Source organism: Schistocerca piceifrons, chromosome 11 (genome assembly GCF_021461385.2).
Source record: "Schistocerca piceifrons isolate TAMUIC-IGC-003096 chromosome 11, iqSchPice1.1, whole genome shotgun sequence".
NCBI lineage: Eukaryota > Metazoa > Arthropoda > Insecta > Orthoptera > Acrididae > Schistocerca > Schistocerca piceifrons.
The window spans coordinates 5,870,723-5,887,293 of NC_060148.1; the positions used below are offsets into that span (position 1 = coordinate 5,870,723).

The 16,571-nt window shown below is 44.0% G+C and overlaps 1 protein-coding gene and 1 non-coding gene across 2 annotated transcripts in view; both read left to right on the forward strand.

Annotated features, from left to right (window-relative positions):
* The first annotated feature begins 10,979 nt into the window (after positions 1–10,979).
* Positions 10,980–16,571, forward strand: part of LOC124720196 (uncharacterized protein C6orf132-like) — a 71,554-nt gene continuing 65,962 nt past the window's right edge. The window contains exon 1 of the mRNA XM_047245520.1: positions 10,980–11,101. Within this exon, the coding sequence (XP_047101476.1) occupies positions 10,980–11,101 (122 nt within the window). The remainder of the gene's footprint in view (positions 11,102–16,571) is intronic.
* On the forward strand, positions 12,445–12,519 carry Trnas-cga. Its single transcript has one exon. It is a non-coding gene; the product is annotated as a tRNA-Ser (tRNA).

Genomic DNA, 16,571 nt, shown 5'->3' on the forward strand with positions numbered 1-16,571 from the left:
TAGGTTCTGCATATCTGTTCGACGTCCCTTCTAGAGAACGGGGAGTGACCTGTGTGTGCGCTTTTCCAATCTTTAGGAACGCTACGCTCTTCTAGAGACCTACGGTATACCGCTGCAAGAAGGGGGGCAAGTTCCTTTTTTGCGTCTCTGGATGTTCTGGAGAACTACTGCAGATACACGTCTGGGACATGTTTTGTTAGATTCACCAGACCACTAACAACAAAATAAATGGAAATCGTGCTTTACTTTAACCTCTTACATTTTTGCAATGGCTTTGTATTAGCGAAGTTGCTAAATTTCAGGCAAAATCTTTTATTAGCCGTAACTCCGTAACTGAAGATTAGCGGACCTACGTTTGTATGAACTATTTTCTTTACTTTTACTCGTAGAATAACACATCAAAATATTTGCATATCTTCGTGAATTATCCTGTATTTGCTTTGGGCCACATGCGACCTGCGGGCCGTGGATTGGACACCACTGCGCTACTGTAATGCTGACGACTGTATTCTTAAAAGAAAAAAGTTGTGTGAGAAAGTAACGAAGTTTTGTATTCTGATTCCAAGAAAGATGAATTGTTTTAGACATTATAAAATGTTTTAGGTATCAGCAAAGTATGGAAATGTTCTGCGAATAGAACAACCCTACCACAACAAAGATCAAAATTTTAATGATGACTGTGGTGTTGCTCACGCTGCTAAATATCGCATTTCCGGGCAACAGCAAAGTTATATTATGTGGCAGGTGTCATGAGAGCACAGTTAATAAAGTCGTTTCATGAAATAATGGATAAAGTAGGCAGTCATCTTTTCGTGTTTCCCACGCTGGTCTCGTTGTGAACTCGTGGCCCAATTGTCGAAAATCTAGGTAGTGGTGATTCCAAGCTCGGATGCAAAGAGGCCTAGGTGTTACTCTGCGATATTCAAAAGTTTTGTAGATGCGCTTCACAAACCATTCTTGAAGATTAAACCTTTCAAAGTTAGCACAATGGTGGTGTAAAAAAGCAATCAGCACTCCGAATTTAAGTTACACTTCTGTTTTATTACTTTTGCTGCAATATCACGTAACACATCATCATTTCACAACATACTTGAAAACATCTTCCTCACTGCTAAAGTTCACATTTTATAAGCTGACTACAATATGCGTCTTTCCAACATGACGTCCAACACTTGACTTTTTCAAGATCCGACTCTCTAACTAACTAATCGCTTAGGCGCCCAAAAATCAGAGTTACAAGTACGTCAAAGATCATAGTGACAAAAGAAAGAATACACATAAGAATAATATCACTGCAAAATAAACATATCGATGTATCAAAAATGAAATCAAATCTGAATGTTGTCTCAGAAATATGTTAACCCTAGGACCTAAAGGGGGGGGGGGTGGTTCGTTGAACCCACAATTTTTTATGTCCCCTGCTTTTGCCCAAGTAAATTTCATAGTACATATTCCCTTTGAGTTATTCTTTCTTGGCTATTTTATGAAACGTTAGTGTCAATATATTTTAGAGAAAATTCCTGCTTCGAAAGAAAAAATAAACAAACTTATTATGGGTTCAACAATCCCCGCCCCCCCTTAGTCTCCCATGCTGTAGAAAATTTCCCTTAGTAGGATTTCGTGTTTCTCATCTCCACAACAATGCAAGTTAGTTTCTTGTTGGTTGGTATTCTTGATATTCACAACAATCGGTTAACTTTCAGAGGAAGTGATTGTTGATGTCAGTTGTTATTTATCTTGTAAACTTGCAGTGAGTTAGTGCAGTTCCCAACACGTAGGCCTCCAGTAACTTTGGTGTCCCACACAGCAAAAACGAAACCAAGTAAGAACTTACTGATGTTGTCAACAATGCACCAAGATAAAGGCACTGTTGGAGGAGAGAAGAATAAAAACCGAGATAAATGCATATTATAATTCCACTAAAGATGGAATTGATACCATTGATCAAATGGCGCGCATGTACACCTGCAAGAGGGCAACAAAGAGATAGCCTCTATCTGCATTTTACTCTCTCATCGACACTTGTACTGTCAATGCAACCACCATATTCATCCAGCAACATCCAAGATGGAATGAAGAGAAACACAACAAACGGAAGCTTATCTTCTCCAAGCTGGGGTGGAACTAGTGAAATTCCAGGTAGAAGAAAGAAGTGCCAATGCAAGAGGGTTATCTAACCAAACTGTTCAATCAATGGAGACTATTCTAGTAAAGAAAATCAAAGAAGTGACAACAGAAGCACGTCAACCTCCTGCAGGGAAAGGTCGGTGCCATATTTGTGTAAGGAAAGCTAAAACAAAGAAGCACAAGTACAACAATCTAAGTAAACCAAAACAGTATTGTGGAAAGTGTCATAAACATGTGTGTAACACACATTTAGAAAAAACTGTGAAGTGTGTTTCTTGCCTTGAAGTTGAGGACTCAGAGTAGTCTGTTGTATATGAACACATCTGTATTTTGTATTGTAATATGTCAATTTTGTATTCACTCAATCCAATATTTATAACAATTAACAACATTTATAAACCGATGCCTTAGTTAAAATACATAAACCATTTTGAAAGTTGTAATTTTTCGTCAGTAAACTTATTTAATACCTGTGGGCTCGCCAAACCCCCCCCCCCCCCTTTGGTATCCAAGTTAGAAAAAAAGGCTTCGGCGTCCTAGGGTTAACTACTTTACAGAGACACAGTAGAATATTGCTGGTATCGAGAGGTTCAGGTGAGGTGCCGTAATGGTTGCGTAATTCAAGTACCATTACGCAACGCACCAAAATTTAGCTTCCAGCGTACCTGTGCACGTAGGTACTGTTAGTTTCCACAAGTCCCTACAGTTATGCCAAATTTAGGCTGTACTTCGTAATAGAAGGAATTAGTCGGGGATTCCCCCCTTCCCTGTGGACTCTCGGGACGGGCCGCCGCCATTGGCCGACGTTTGTGCTCCAGGGAGGCGATTGGTCCCAGCGGTTCGCCGATGCAATGCTGGGTCACCAGCAAAGAAGCTGGGAGAGACGAAAGACGTAAGAAGGGAAGACGCGAAGAGCACACGCGACGCTGGCAGCTGTATGGAAGAGAAGAACGGGGGGGGGGGGGGGGAATGGGAGGAGGGGGTGGAACAGAAGGCAGCGGCTGCCACTGCTGAATATCGAAACAGGCGCGCGAGCAATCGATAAAGTCTTCCGGTCAGTGCCGGGTAGCATTCATCTCACGCCAGGTGAGGAGAACCCTACGTCATAATGACGCAACGCTACGTCATCGTGACGTAAATAACCTAAATCGACTAAATAAGTACGTATATCGATCTTTGCAGTGGTACCGATAACGTCAAAGCTAAATCTAAATACTTGTGTACAAACGAAGTGGAAGGAGTTGTGTTTATGCTTATCCCAGCGGAATGAATTGTTAAAAGTAATCCCAACAATTTGCGATGTTCTTGTGTATTTCGTGAACATAATTAAGGTCTGAGCGAAGGAGCCACAACGAAATAAAAAAAAAGCTTGTTATTCTAATTAAATCCGATGAATCGTGTGGAGAGAAAACTGAAGTAATTAATTATTAAGCTGCTATCCAAAGAATGTGGGATGTTGTTGTGTGTTTCGTGAACGTAACGAATATCTGAATGAAGGAATCATAACCATAACGAAAGTTAAAAAAGTGTCTAGTCATGTTTTCAATCCGATTAATATTGAATAAATCGTGTGGGTAACAACGTGAAATAGGAAGAAATATTCGGAGCAGGTATTAAAATCCATGGAGAAGAAATAAAAACTTTGAGGTTCGCCGATGACATTGTAATTCTGTCAGAGACAGCAAAGGACTTGGAAGAGCAGTTGAATGGAATGGATAGTGTCTTGAAAGGAGGGTATAAGATGAACATCAACAAAAGCAAAACGAGGATAATGGAATGTAGTCGAATTAAATCGGGTGATGCTGAAGGAATTAGATTAGAAAATGAGACACTTTAAAGTAGTATAGGAATTTTGCTATTTGGGGAGCAAAATTACTGATGATGGTCGAAGTAGAGAGGGTATAAAATGCAGGCTGGCAATAGCAAGGAAAGCGTTTCTGAAGAAGAAGAAGAATTTGTTAACATGAAGTATAGATTTAAGTGTCAGGAAGTCGTTTCTGAAATTATTTGTATTGAGTGTAGCCATGTATGGAAGTGAAACGTGGACGATAAATAGTTTGAACAAGAAGAGAATAGAAGCTTTTGAAATGTTGTGCTACAGAAGAATGCTGAAGATTAGATGGGTAGATCACATAAGTAATGAGGAAGTATTGAATAGGATTGGGGAGAAGAGAAGTTTATGGCACAATTTGACAAGAAGAAGGGATCGGTTGGTAGGACATGTGTTGAGGCATCAAGGGATCACCAATTTAGTATTGGAGAGCAGCGTGGAGGATAAAAATCGTAGAGGGAGACCAAGAGATGAATACACTAAGCAGATTCAGAAGGATGTAGGTTGCAGTGGGTACTGGGAGATGAAGAAGCTTGCACAGGATAGAGTAGCGTGGAGAGCTGAATCAAACCAGTCTCAGGACTGAAGACCACAACAACAACAACAGGAAGAAATTAAAGTGTTTCGTATTTTTATAAAATCCAATGAATTGTAGATAATTCATGTGGGCAGAAACGTTAAACTGAGAAACTGAAGTGGTTCTGAAGATAATTCCGAATGTTGCTAGAAACATTAAACCATTTAGTTCCATTTAATTTTGCCTTCGTGCTGTAAATCAACCAAGAAAGATAGTGAAATCTTTCTTTCAGACTATCTTCGTGGATCTGATCGAAAGTTCTCTCATCTCCGTCACAGCCCATGTTCAGAACGACGACGTACACGCTAGCAATACCGGACAATAGGACAACGAAATCACATAAACAAATAACAATGCAGATTCAAGACGCGCACAACAGTCGTTAGGACAAGTCGTGAAACTCATGTTGACGCGTGGCTACGTCACTTTGACGTAGGGCTCTCCTCTCCTAGCGTGAGATGAAAGCTACCGGTCAGTCCCCCATCTCCTCAACGCATCTCCTCCACCCGACGTCGCGTGAGCCGTAATAGTCCACATGTGCTGCTCTCAATTATACGCCACTACCCAACGAGCTTTTACCTGATTACGTGCTCTCAGATTATCTGAATCTACTAGAGGCGTTCCACAAGTAATGCAACAGATATTTTTCTCGGCCATTTGGGATGAAAAAATTGTGGCATTTCTTGTGCGACTTTGCACAGCCCCTACAGTTTCATGAAGTTCTGATAGGTGTCGAGACTATACGTACACTATGCCATCAGAAGTATTCGGACACCCCCCCCCCCAAAAAAAACATACGTTTCTCATATTGGGTGCATTCTGCTGCCAGGTACTCCATATCGGTCACCTCAGTAGTCATCAGACATCGTGAGAGAGCAGAATGGGGCGTTCGTGGCCGTGCGGTTCTAGGCGCTTCAGTCGGGAACCGCGTGACCGCTACGGTCGCAGGTTCGAATCCTGCCTCGGGCATGGATGTGCGTGATGACCTTAGTTTGGTTAGGTTTAAGTAGTTCTAAGTTCTAGGGGACTGATGACCTCAGAAGTTAAGTCCCATAGTGCTCAGAGCCATTTGAACCAATGGTGCGTTCCGTGGGACTCACGGACTTCGAACGTGGGCAGGTGATTGGGTGTCACTTGTCACACAGCCATGCCTTACCGTCGCAGAAGATACTACAGGAGGCAAAGGATGCCAGTATATAAAACCGTGGACACTTTCGGTTTCGTTCCTAATAATGTTGTTCAAGAAGATTTCCACACTCCCAAACATCCCTAGGTCCACTGTTTCCGTTGTGATAGTGAAGTGGAAATGTGAAGGGACACGTACAGCACAAAAGCGTACAGGCCGACCTCGTCTGTTGACTGACAGAGACCGCCGACAGTTGAAGAGGGTCGTAATGTGTAATAGGCAGACATCTGTCCAGACCGTCACACAGGAATACCAAACTGCATCAGGATCCACTGCAAGTACTATGACAGTAAGGCGGGACGTGAGAAAAGTTGGATTTCACGGTCGAGCGGCTGCTCATAAGCCACACATCACGCCGGTAAATGCCAAACGACGCCTCGCTCGGTGTAAGGAGCGTAAATATTAGACGATTGAACAGTGGAAAAATGTTCTGTGGAGTGACGAATCACGGTACACAATGTGGCGGTCCTACGGCAGGGTGTGGGTATGGCGAACGCCCGGTGAACGTCATCTGCCAGCGTGTGTGGTGCCGACAGTAAAATTCGGAGGCGGTGGTGTTATGGTGCGGTCGTGTTTTTCATGGAGGGGGCTTGCACCCCTTGTTGTTTTGCGTGGCACTATCACAGCACAGGCCTACATTGGTGTTATAATCACCTTCTCGCTTCACCCTGTTGAACAGCAATCCGGGGATGGCGATTGCATCTTCCAAAGTCATCTACCACATTTTCTTTATGAAGGTGGCAGACAACAACGTCCGGAGTTCTGTAATTTCTTTCTCGGCAAGATGGAGGATGACAGTTTTCTTCCACGCTTAGTGTTTAGTGACGAAGCAAACATTCCGTTTAAATGCAAAGGTGAACCGTCATATTGTAAGAACATGGGATACAGAACTGCCACCTGATGTTGTACAACAACATGAGAGGTGCTCTCCAAAATTTTGCGTGTTTTGTGCAGTTTCGCGGGGAAAGGTGTGCGGTGCGCTTCGCTTTTCTTTGCCGGAACTCTGTTACAGGAAGCATATATCTCGATGTACAGTGAAGAGCCGAAGAAACTGGTACACATGCCTAATATTCTGTAGGGCCCCCGTGAGCACCCATAAGCGCCGTGGCATGGACTCGACTAATGTCTGAAGCAGTGCTGACGGCAAGTGACACAATAAATCCTGCAGGGCTCTCCATAAATGCCTAAGAGTACGAGGAGGTGCAGACATCTTCTGAACAGCACGTTGCAAGGCATCCCAGATACGCTCAATGATGTTCGTGTCTAGGGAGATTCGTGGCCAGCGGGAAGGGTTCAAACTCAGAAGAGTGTTCCTGGAGCCACTCTGTAGCAATTGTGGACGTGCGGGGTGTCGCATTGTCCTGTTGGAATTGCCCGAGTCCGTCAGAGTGCACAGTGGACACGAATGGATGCAGGTGATCAGACAGGATGCTTACGCCCGTGTCACCCGTCAGAGTCGTATCTAGACGTATCAGGGGTCCCATATGACTCCCAACTGCACACGCCCCCACACAATTACATAGCCTCCACCAGCTTGAGCAGTCCCCTGCTGACATGCAGGGTCCCTAGATTCATGACCTTGTCTCCAAACCCTTACACGTCCATCCGCCCGATTCAATTTTAAACGAGACTCCTCCGACCAGGCAACACGTTTCACTCCAGCGTCGAGGTTGACGGGCCCAGGTGAGGCGTAAAGCTTTGCGTCGTGCAGTCATCGAGGGTACACGAGTGGGCCTTCGGCTCCGAAAGCCCACATAGCTGATGTTTCGTTGAACGGTTCGCGCACCGACACTTCTTGATGGCCCAGCATTAAAATCTGCAGCAGTTCGTGGTATGGTTGGACTTCCGTCACGTTGAACGATTCTCTCCAGTCGTCGTCGGTCCCGTTCTTGCAGGGTCTTTTTCCGGCCGCAGCGATGTCGGAGATTTGATACTTTTATCGGATTCCTGATACTGACGGTACACTATAGTTGAATTCTTTTATCTTAGCGGTTCACGCATGCCCGCCCTGACGCGGGAGATTGCTGCGTTGTCAGTTGTACGCGCCAAGAGAAGCAGCGCCATAGTATAGTATAGTATAGTATAGTTCGCAAACTTACGTTTAGGGGGGAGCGCGCAGTTTTATGAAGTAAAGCCACCACGGCCGCATTAACCCTTTCGCTGCTACAGAGACGTGCTCCCCACATTTTGTCATCACTGCACTGCTCGCCTGTGCAGACACATGGTGTTCCCACTGCTTTGACACACTTTGTCATTCAATTCCACAAAAACTATGTGGCCCAAAAAATTTGATTTGTACACATCTTCTTGACTGATACCTTCCCCTCCCATAAATGACCTAATTTTGTTTCGATGTTCAACGCTGTTATTGTGCAGCATTAGATGCAGTAAACCGTTGCACGAAATTTTGAAGAGTTTGCAGAGGTAAAAGTCCATAGCGTATACTTTGCGTATGGACGATTTTAGTTGCCACTAGAAATTTCAAAAGATTGCATTCAAACGAATAAAATTCAGGTAGTAAGACACTTCGATATTGTTTTTAAATAAAGAAAATATTACGCACCGAAAAAAGGTTTGAACTCAGAACCTTTCGCTTAGCAGCCCAATACTTCACCCATTACGCTAACGCAACTCGTCATTCGATAGAGCTCCCACAGGACTTTATCACGCAAATTACCGACAAACACAGTTGATATGATTATGAATTACTCTCGTTTCGTCGAAGTGCAATGGGAAATAAACAATTACCGCTGTTCTTTATTGCTAAAAAGCGTTTCTTGAGAATGATACAAACACCTTTCCTTGTTATCCTCTGAATTAGGAGGCTTATTGCTTGTTTGGTTTAATTAATTAATAGAATATGAAGCAATTGGTATAAAGAATGCTTTTTCCAAACTTTCTATAAAAGAAAGTCTGATATTGAGACATTGCTTTTGTTCAGTTACTTTATTTATGACTGAACGTTGTAACCTCCCCATAAAATTTATGTAAATAATATGAATATGATTCTAATTTAGTGTAACCCCAGAACAAAATTTCTTTCCCATTTAACCTCCACACAATAATTCATTCACATTTAGCGTAACCTCAAAACAGAAAAATTCCTAAACCTCTCAATAGTAAAAATTATAATTATGTCGTTCACATTCATGTGTAACGTCCCACCAAAAAAAAAAAAAAAAATTCAGTAACCTGGTAATAATACAATGTAACTAACCTCTCAATTAAATTGTCGCTCACTTATAACTTTTCAATAATTGACTGTGAATTTAACCTGGTAAATTTTGGACGTCAGCAGTAGTGCGACATGGCACTGAAAGATCATTCTGAATAAAAAAGAGAAAAATAGTTACCTCAATGAAGTCGCCGGATAAGGCATATACAGGGTGTTACAAAAAGGTACGGCCAAACTTTCAGGAAACATTCCTCACACACAAATAAAGAAAAGATGTTATGTTGACATGTGTCCGGAAACGCTTAATTTCCATGTTAGAGCTCATTTTAGTTTCGTCAGCCTACGCCCAATGGAGCACGTTATCATGATTTCATACGGGATACTCTACCTGTGCTGCTAGAACATGTGCCTTTACAAGTACGACACAACATGTGGTTCGTGGACGATGGAGCTCCTGCACATTTCAGTCGAAGTGTTCGTACGCTTCTCAACAACAGATTCGGTGACCGATGGATTGGTAGAGGCGGACCAATTCCATGGCCTCCACGCTCTCCTGACCTCAACCCTCTTGACTTTCATTTATGGGGGCATTTGAAAGCTCTCGTCTACGCAACCCCGGTACCAGATGTAGATATTCATCGTGCTCGTATTGTGGATGGCTGTGATACAATACGCCATTCTCCAGGGCTGCATCAGCGCATCGGGGATTCCGTGCGACGGAGGGTGGATGCACGTATCCTCGCTAACGGAGGACATTTTGAACATTTCCTGTAACAAAGTGTTTGAAGTCACACTGGTACATTCTGTTGCTGTGTGTTTCCATCCCATGATTAATGTGATCTGAATAGAAGTAATAAAATGAGCTCTAACATGGAAAGTATGCGTTTCCGGACACATGTCCACATAACATATTTTCTTTCTATGTGTGTGAGGAATGTTTCTGGAAAGTTTGGCCGTACCTTTTTGTAACACCCTGTATATCTGCTCTTAAAATAATGTTTTCTGGCACAGCCCTGTGCAATGCTGGCCAATAGATTTGTCATCTATGAAAGGGAAGCAACTGATTTTTCTTTTGCAACAATCGGGATGATCATGGATGGGAGAAAATTAGTAAATTCTTTAAATTGAAATGAATGGTTGTTAAAAATTACTTTTTATGAGAAAGATTATTATTACGAGATTTTGAAAACATTTACATGGGACTTGAGATGACATTACTACATATGCGCAAGGCTGCTTTTTACCTTATACAGTAATACTCAGGCTCCAGCATCGCTGCACGGCGACCGGGCCAGCCAACACGATACACCACACCAGAGCAGACTGCAGACTCCAGACTAGCAACAACTTACTGCAACAGCTACACAGTTCCTACTGCAGTCAACACTGCTCTCTGGTCAGAGATTCTCTTATACCTTGCATATCGCAGGCAGCGCATGACCAATACATCAAAACTACATCTGCTCAGACCTCTTACATAGAATTACATCTGCTCGGACCTCTTACAACGTTTCTGAAACTGAAGACACTCGTCCGTGGCTCTGCACTGCAGTCGAACTCTGGCAACGCCGTTCTCTGTTCATTGGCTGACTGCGTTTTGTGACGTCAGATGCGCAGAACGAACCTAAACTCGGCCGCCGTCGCAAATGACGCGCACTATAGTGAAACGCTCCCGTACGGGAAATTCCCCCCTCCATCGCTACCTCGGAGATGCTGTGTCCTATTCCTCGTGCGCCGACTATAACACCACGTTCAGACTCGCTTAAATCTTCATAAGCTGCCGTTGTAGCAGCCAGTAACCGATCTAACAACTGCGCCAGACACTTGTTGTCTTATACAGGCATTGCCGACCGCAGCGCCGCATTCTGCCTGTTTACACCTCTTTGTACTAGAATACGCTTGCCTATACCGGTTTCTTTGGCGCTTCAGCGTACAAACAGCCCCCGTATGCAGACGTAGACGTTAGACAGATCCGTTGTGGGAGAATCTGTCCCTCGAGCAGTTTCCTCTCTTGCCGGCAGATGGAGCCGTGACGTCACAACAGCCGCAGCCCCACCCCCGCTACATTGTGGAGACCATAACGATGACGACAGTGACGGAGCGCCGCATCGTGCGGGAGGCCACCGCCTCCGGCTCCGCCCCCGCCACCGCCGCCGACGCCGCCCCCGCACAACCTCCGGGCATCCTGAAGGGCAGCAAGATCAGGTGAGCTATTTATTACCTTACACGTGTGGTTCTCAGTTTCCAGGTTCATCAGGGAACCCAATTTCAGATATTGCAAACTTGCGCAATGAGTCGTCCTGGCAGACTGTGTGCCGGAACGAGACTCGAACTCGGGACCTTTGCCCCTTCGCGGGAGAGCTTCTGTGAAGTTTGGAAGGTAGGAGACGCTATTCGTCCACGAGACTCAGAGGGCCACAGACACGGGTTCCCAGGCAGATGCCGTGGTTGTTGACTTGCGTAAGGCGTTCGATACAGTCCCCCACAGTCGTTTAATGAACAGAGTTAGAGCATATGGACTGTCAGACCAATTGTGTGATTGGATTGAAGACTTCCTAGATAACAGAACGCAGCATGTCGTTCTCAATGGAGAGAAGTCTTCCGAAGTAAGAGTGATTTCAGGGGAGTGTCGTAGGACCGTTGCTATTCACAATATACATAAATGACCTTGTGGGTGACATCGGAAGTTCACTGAGGCTTTTTGCAGATGATGCTGTGGTATATCGAGAGGTTGTAACAATGGAAAATTGTACTGAAATGCAGGAGGATCTGCAGCGAATTGACGCATGGTGCAGGGAATGGCAATTGAATCTCAATGTAGACAAGTGTAATGTGCTGCGAATAAATAGAAAGAAATATCCCATATCATTTACCTACAACATAGCAGGTCAGCAACTGGAAGCAATGCCATAAATTATCTGGGAGTACGCATTAGGAGTGATTTAAAATGGAATGATCATATAAAGTTGATCGTCGGTAAAGCAGATGCCAGACTGAGATTCATTGGAAAAATCCTAAGGAAACGCAATCCGAAAACAAAGGAAGTAGGTTGCAGTACACTTGTTCGCCCACTGCTTGAATACTGCTCAGCAGTGTGGGATCCGTACCAGATAGGGTTGATAGAAGAGATAGAGAAGATCCAACGGAGAGCAGCGCGCTTCGTTACAGGATCATTTAGTAATCGCGAAAGCGTTACGGAGATGACAGATAAACTCCAATGGAAGACTCTGCAGGAGAGACGTTCAGCAGCTCGGTACGGGGTTTTGTCGAAGTTTCGAGAACATACCTTCACCGAGGAGTCAAGCAGTATATTGCTCCCTCCTACGTATATCTCGCGAAGAGACCGTGAGGATAAAATCGGAGAGATTAGAGCCCACACACAGGCATAGCGACAATCCTTCTTTCCACGAACAGTACGAGACTGGAATAGAAGGGAGAGCCGATAGCGGTACTCAAGGTACCCTCCGCCAGACACCGTCAGGTGGCGTCCGGAGTGTGGATGTTGATGTAGATATAGACGTGAAGCCGTGAGGACCGGGCGTGAGTCGTGCTTGGGTAGCTCAGTTGGTAGAGCATTTGCCCGCGAAAGGCAAAGGTCCCGAGTTCGAGTCTCGGTCCGGCACACAGTTTTAATCCGCCCAGGATTTTCACATCAGCGCACACTCCACCGCAGAGTGAAAATCTCATTCTTGTGCACTGAGAATTAACGACAGTGACTGTAACGCCACATAAATATTTTTTCTTAAGAAAGTCGGTGAAATGATTTATGAAATGTAGAAGGATGGTTTGGTAAGTCTGATAAATTTTCGTGAAAGAATGCTGCACCATCTTGGTTGGTAAGAGTGATTATTCCAAGGATCATATAAAGAATTTCAACAACGTACAGTTCACTGTTGACAGAGCCGTCTGGATTGGTCTGCGTGCGCCGGCCGCGGTGGCCGAGCGGTTCTAGGCGCTCACTCCGGAACCGCGCGACTGCTACGGTCGCAAGTTCGAATCCTGCCTCGGGCATGGATGTGTGTGGTGTCCTTAGGTTACTTAGGTTTAAGTAGTTCTAAGTTCTAGGGCACTGATGGCCTCAGATATTAAGTCCCATAGTGCTCAGAGTCATTTGAACCATTGGTCTGCGTGCGGACTGCGATTGGAAATGGAGAAAACAGAGTTTCGTGCTGTTATTAAGCATTTTTATTTGAAGGGTTGGACTGCCGCACAAATCGTGATTTGAATGTTCAGGCGGACTGTGCACTATCACTAATTATCGTTTATTTTTGGATTAATGAATGTAAGCGCATTCCGTCCACCCAAATGAGGTCACCACATAGGAAACCATCGACAAAGTGCACGGCACGGTGACGGAAGGAAGACAGCCGCATACAAATTCGTGAGATTGCCGAGACTGTTAGCATCTCGAGTGAGCGACTAGACAATACCGTGCATGGGGAGCTGGCTGTGAGGAAGGTCTGTGCGAGGTGGATGCTGCGATTGCTCAGTCGACCAAAAGCGAATCCGGCCCAACATTTCAACACTATGTCTCGCGGTGTTTAATCGCAAATCCGCAATACTTTCGCGCCGCTTTGTTACTGTGGATGGGATCTGGGTCCATTATTACGCGCCAGAATCAGAACAGCGGGCAAAAAATGGAGAAAGGCTGGTGACGGGACACCGAAGAGACGGCAAAGAGCATTTTGTCAGCTGGTGAGGTGATGGCCACTGCTTTTTGGACTTCCTAAGGAATAATAGTGACCCTACCACTTATATTAGAAGATAAATTAAGGCAAGTGAAACCTGCATTTCTAGCATTTGTAGACTTAGAGGAGGTGTCTGACAATATTGACCTCTTTCAAATTCTAAAGGTGGCAGAGGTCAAATACAGGGATCGAAGGGCTATTTACAATTTATACAGAAACCAGATGGCTGTTAAAGTCGAGGGCACGAAACGGAAGTAGTGGTTGAAAAGGGAGGGAGACAGGGTTGCAGCCTATCCCGATGTTATTCAATCTGTATATTCAGCAAGCAGTAAAGGAAACAGATGAAAAATTTGGAGTAGAAATTAAAATCCATGTAGAAGAAATGAGGATGCAGAAGGCAATGGAAACCACTGCATGAAAGACACGTAACGTGTATCCACAGGACATGTGGCCTGTAGTTGAAGAAGTGTCATGATGATCTCTCCATTGGCAAAAGATTCCGGAATAGTCCAAGGGGGAGATTACCATGAGAAAAAGATTGAATAATCAACGAAGGGATAACGTTCTACGAGTCGGGGCGTGGAATGTCAGAAGCTTGAACGTGGTAGGGAAACTAGAAAATCTGAAAAGGGAAATGCAAAGGCTCAATCTAGATATAGTAGGGGTCAGTGGAAGAAAGACAAGGATTTCTGGTCAGATGAGTATCGGGTAATATCAACAGCAGCAGAAAATGGTATAACAGGTGTAGGATTCGTTATGAATAGGAAGGTAGGGCAGAGGGTGTGTTACTGTGAACAGTTCAGTGACCGGGTTGTTTTAATGAGAATCGACAGCAGACCAACACCGACAACGATAGTTCAGGTATACATGCCGACGTCGCAAGCTGAAGATGAACAGATAGAGAAAGTGTATGAGGATATTGAAAGGGTAATGCAGTATGTAAAGGGGGACGAAAATCTAATAGTCATGGGCGACTGGAATGCAGTTGTAGGGGAAGGAGTAGAAGAAAAGGTTACAGGAGAATATGGGACGAGGAATGAAAGAGGAGAAAGACTAATTGAGTTCTGTAACAAGTTTCAGCTAGTAATAGCGAATACCCTGTTCAAGAATCACAAGAGGAGGAGGTATACTTGGAAAAGGCCGGGAGATACGGGAAGATTTCAATTAGATTACGTCATGGTCAGACAGAGATTCCGAAATCAGATACTGGATTGTAAGGCGTACCCAGGAGCAGATATAGACTCAGATCACAATATAGTTGGGATGAAGAGTAGGCTAAAGTTCAAGACATTAGTCAGGAAGAATCAATACGCAAAGAAGTGGGATACGGAAGTACTAAGGAATGACGAGATACGTTTGAAGTTCTCTAACGCTATAGATACAGCAATAAGGAATAGCGCAGTAGGCAGTACAGTTGAAGAGGAATGGACATATCTAAAAAGGGCCATCACCGAAGTTGGGAAGGAAAACATAGGTACAAAGAAGGTAGCTGCGAAGAAACCATGGGTAACAGAAGAAATACTTCAGTTGGTTGATGAAAGGAGGAAGTACAAACATGTTCCGGGAAAATCAGGAATACAGAAATACAAGTCGCTGAGGAATGAAATAAATAGGAAGTGCAGGGAAGCTAAGACGAAATGGCTGCAGGAAAAATGTGAAGACATCGAAAAAGATATGATTGTCGGAAGGACAGACTCAGCATACAGGAAAGTCAAAACAACCTTTGGTGACATTAAAAGCAACGGTGGTAACATTAAGAGTGCAACGGGAATTCCACTGTTAAATGCAGAGGAGAGAGCAGATAGGTGGAAAGAATACATTGAAAGCCTCTATGAGGGTGAAGATTGTCTGATGTGATAGAAGAAGAAACAGGAGTCGATTTAGAAGAGATAGGGGATCCAGTATTAGAATCTCAATTTAAAAGAGCTTTGGAGGACTTACGGTCAAATAAGGCAGAAGGGATACATAACATTCCATCAGAATTTCTAAAATCATTGGGGGAAGTGGCAACAAAACGAATATTCACGTTGGTGTGTAGAATATATGAGTCTGGCGACATACCATCTGACTTTCGGAAAAGCATCATCCACACAATTCCGAAGACGGCAAGAGCTGACAAGTGCGAGAATTATCGCACAATCACCTTAACAGCTCATGCATCGAAGCTGCTTACGAGAATAATGTACAGAAGAATGGAAAAGAAAATTGAGAATGCGCTAGGTGACGATCAGTTTGGCTTTAGGAAAAGTAAAGGGACGAGAGAGGCAATTCTGACGTTACGGCTAATAATGCAAGCAAGGCTAAAGAAAAATCAAGACACTTTCATAGGATTTGTCGACCTGGAAAAAGCGTTCGACAATATAAAATGGTGCAAGCTGTTCGAGATTCTGAAAAAAGTAGGGGTAAGCTATAGGGAGAGACGGGTCATATACAATATGTACAACAACCAAGAGGGAATAATAAGAGTGGACGATCAAGAACGAAGTGCTCGTATTAAGAAGGGTGTAAGACAAGGCTGTAGCCTTTCGCCCCTACTCTTCAATCTGTACATCGAGGAAGCAATGATGGAAATAAAAGAAAGGTTCAGGAGTGGAATTAAAATACAAGGTGAAAGGATATCAATGATACGATTCGCTGATGACATTGCTATCCTGAGTGAAAGTGAAGAAGAATTAAATGATGTGCTGAACGGAATGAACAGTGTAATGAGTACACAGTATGGTTTGAGAGTAAATCGGAGAAAGACGAAGGTAATGAGAAGTAGTAGAAATGAGAACAGCGAGAAACTTAACATCAGGATTGATGGTCACGAAGTCAATGAAGTTAAGGAATTCTGCTACCTAGGCAGTAAAATAACCAATGACGGACGGAGCAAGGAGGACATCAAAAGCAGACTCGCTATGGCAAAAAAGGCATTTCTGGCCAAGAGAAGTCAAAAACCGGTCTTAATTTGAGGAAGAAATTTCTGAGGATGTACGTCTGGAGTA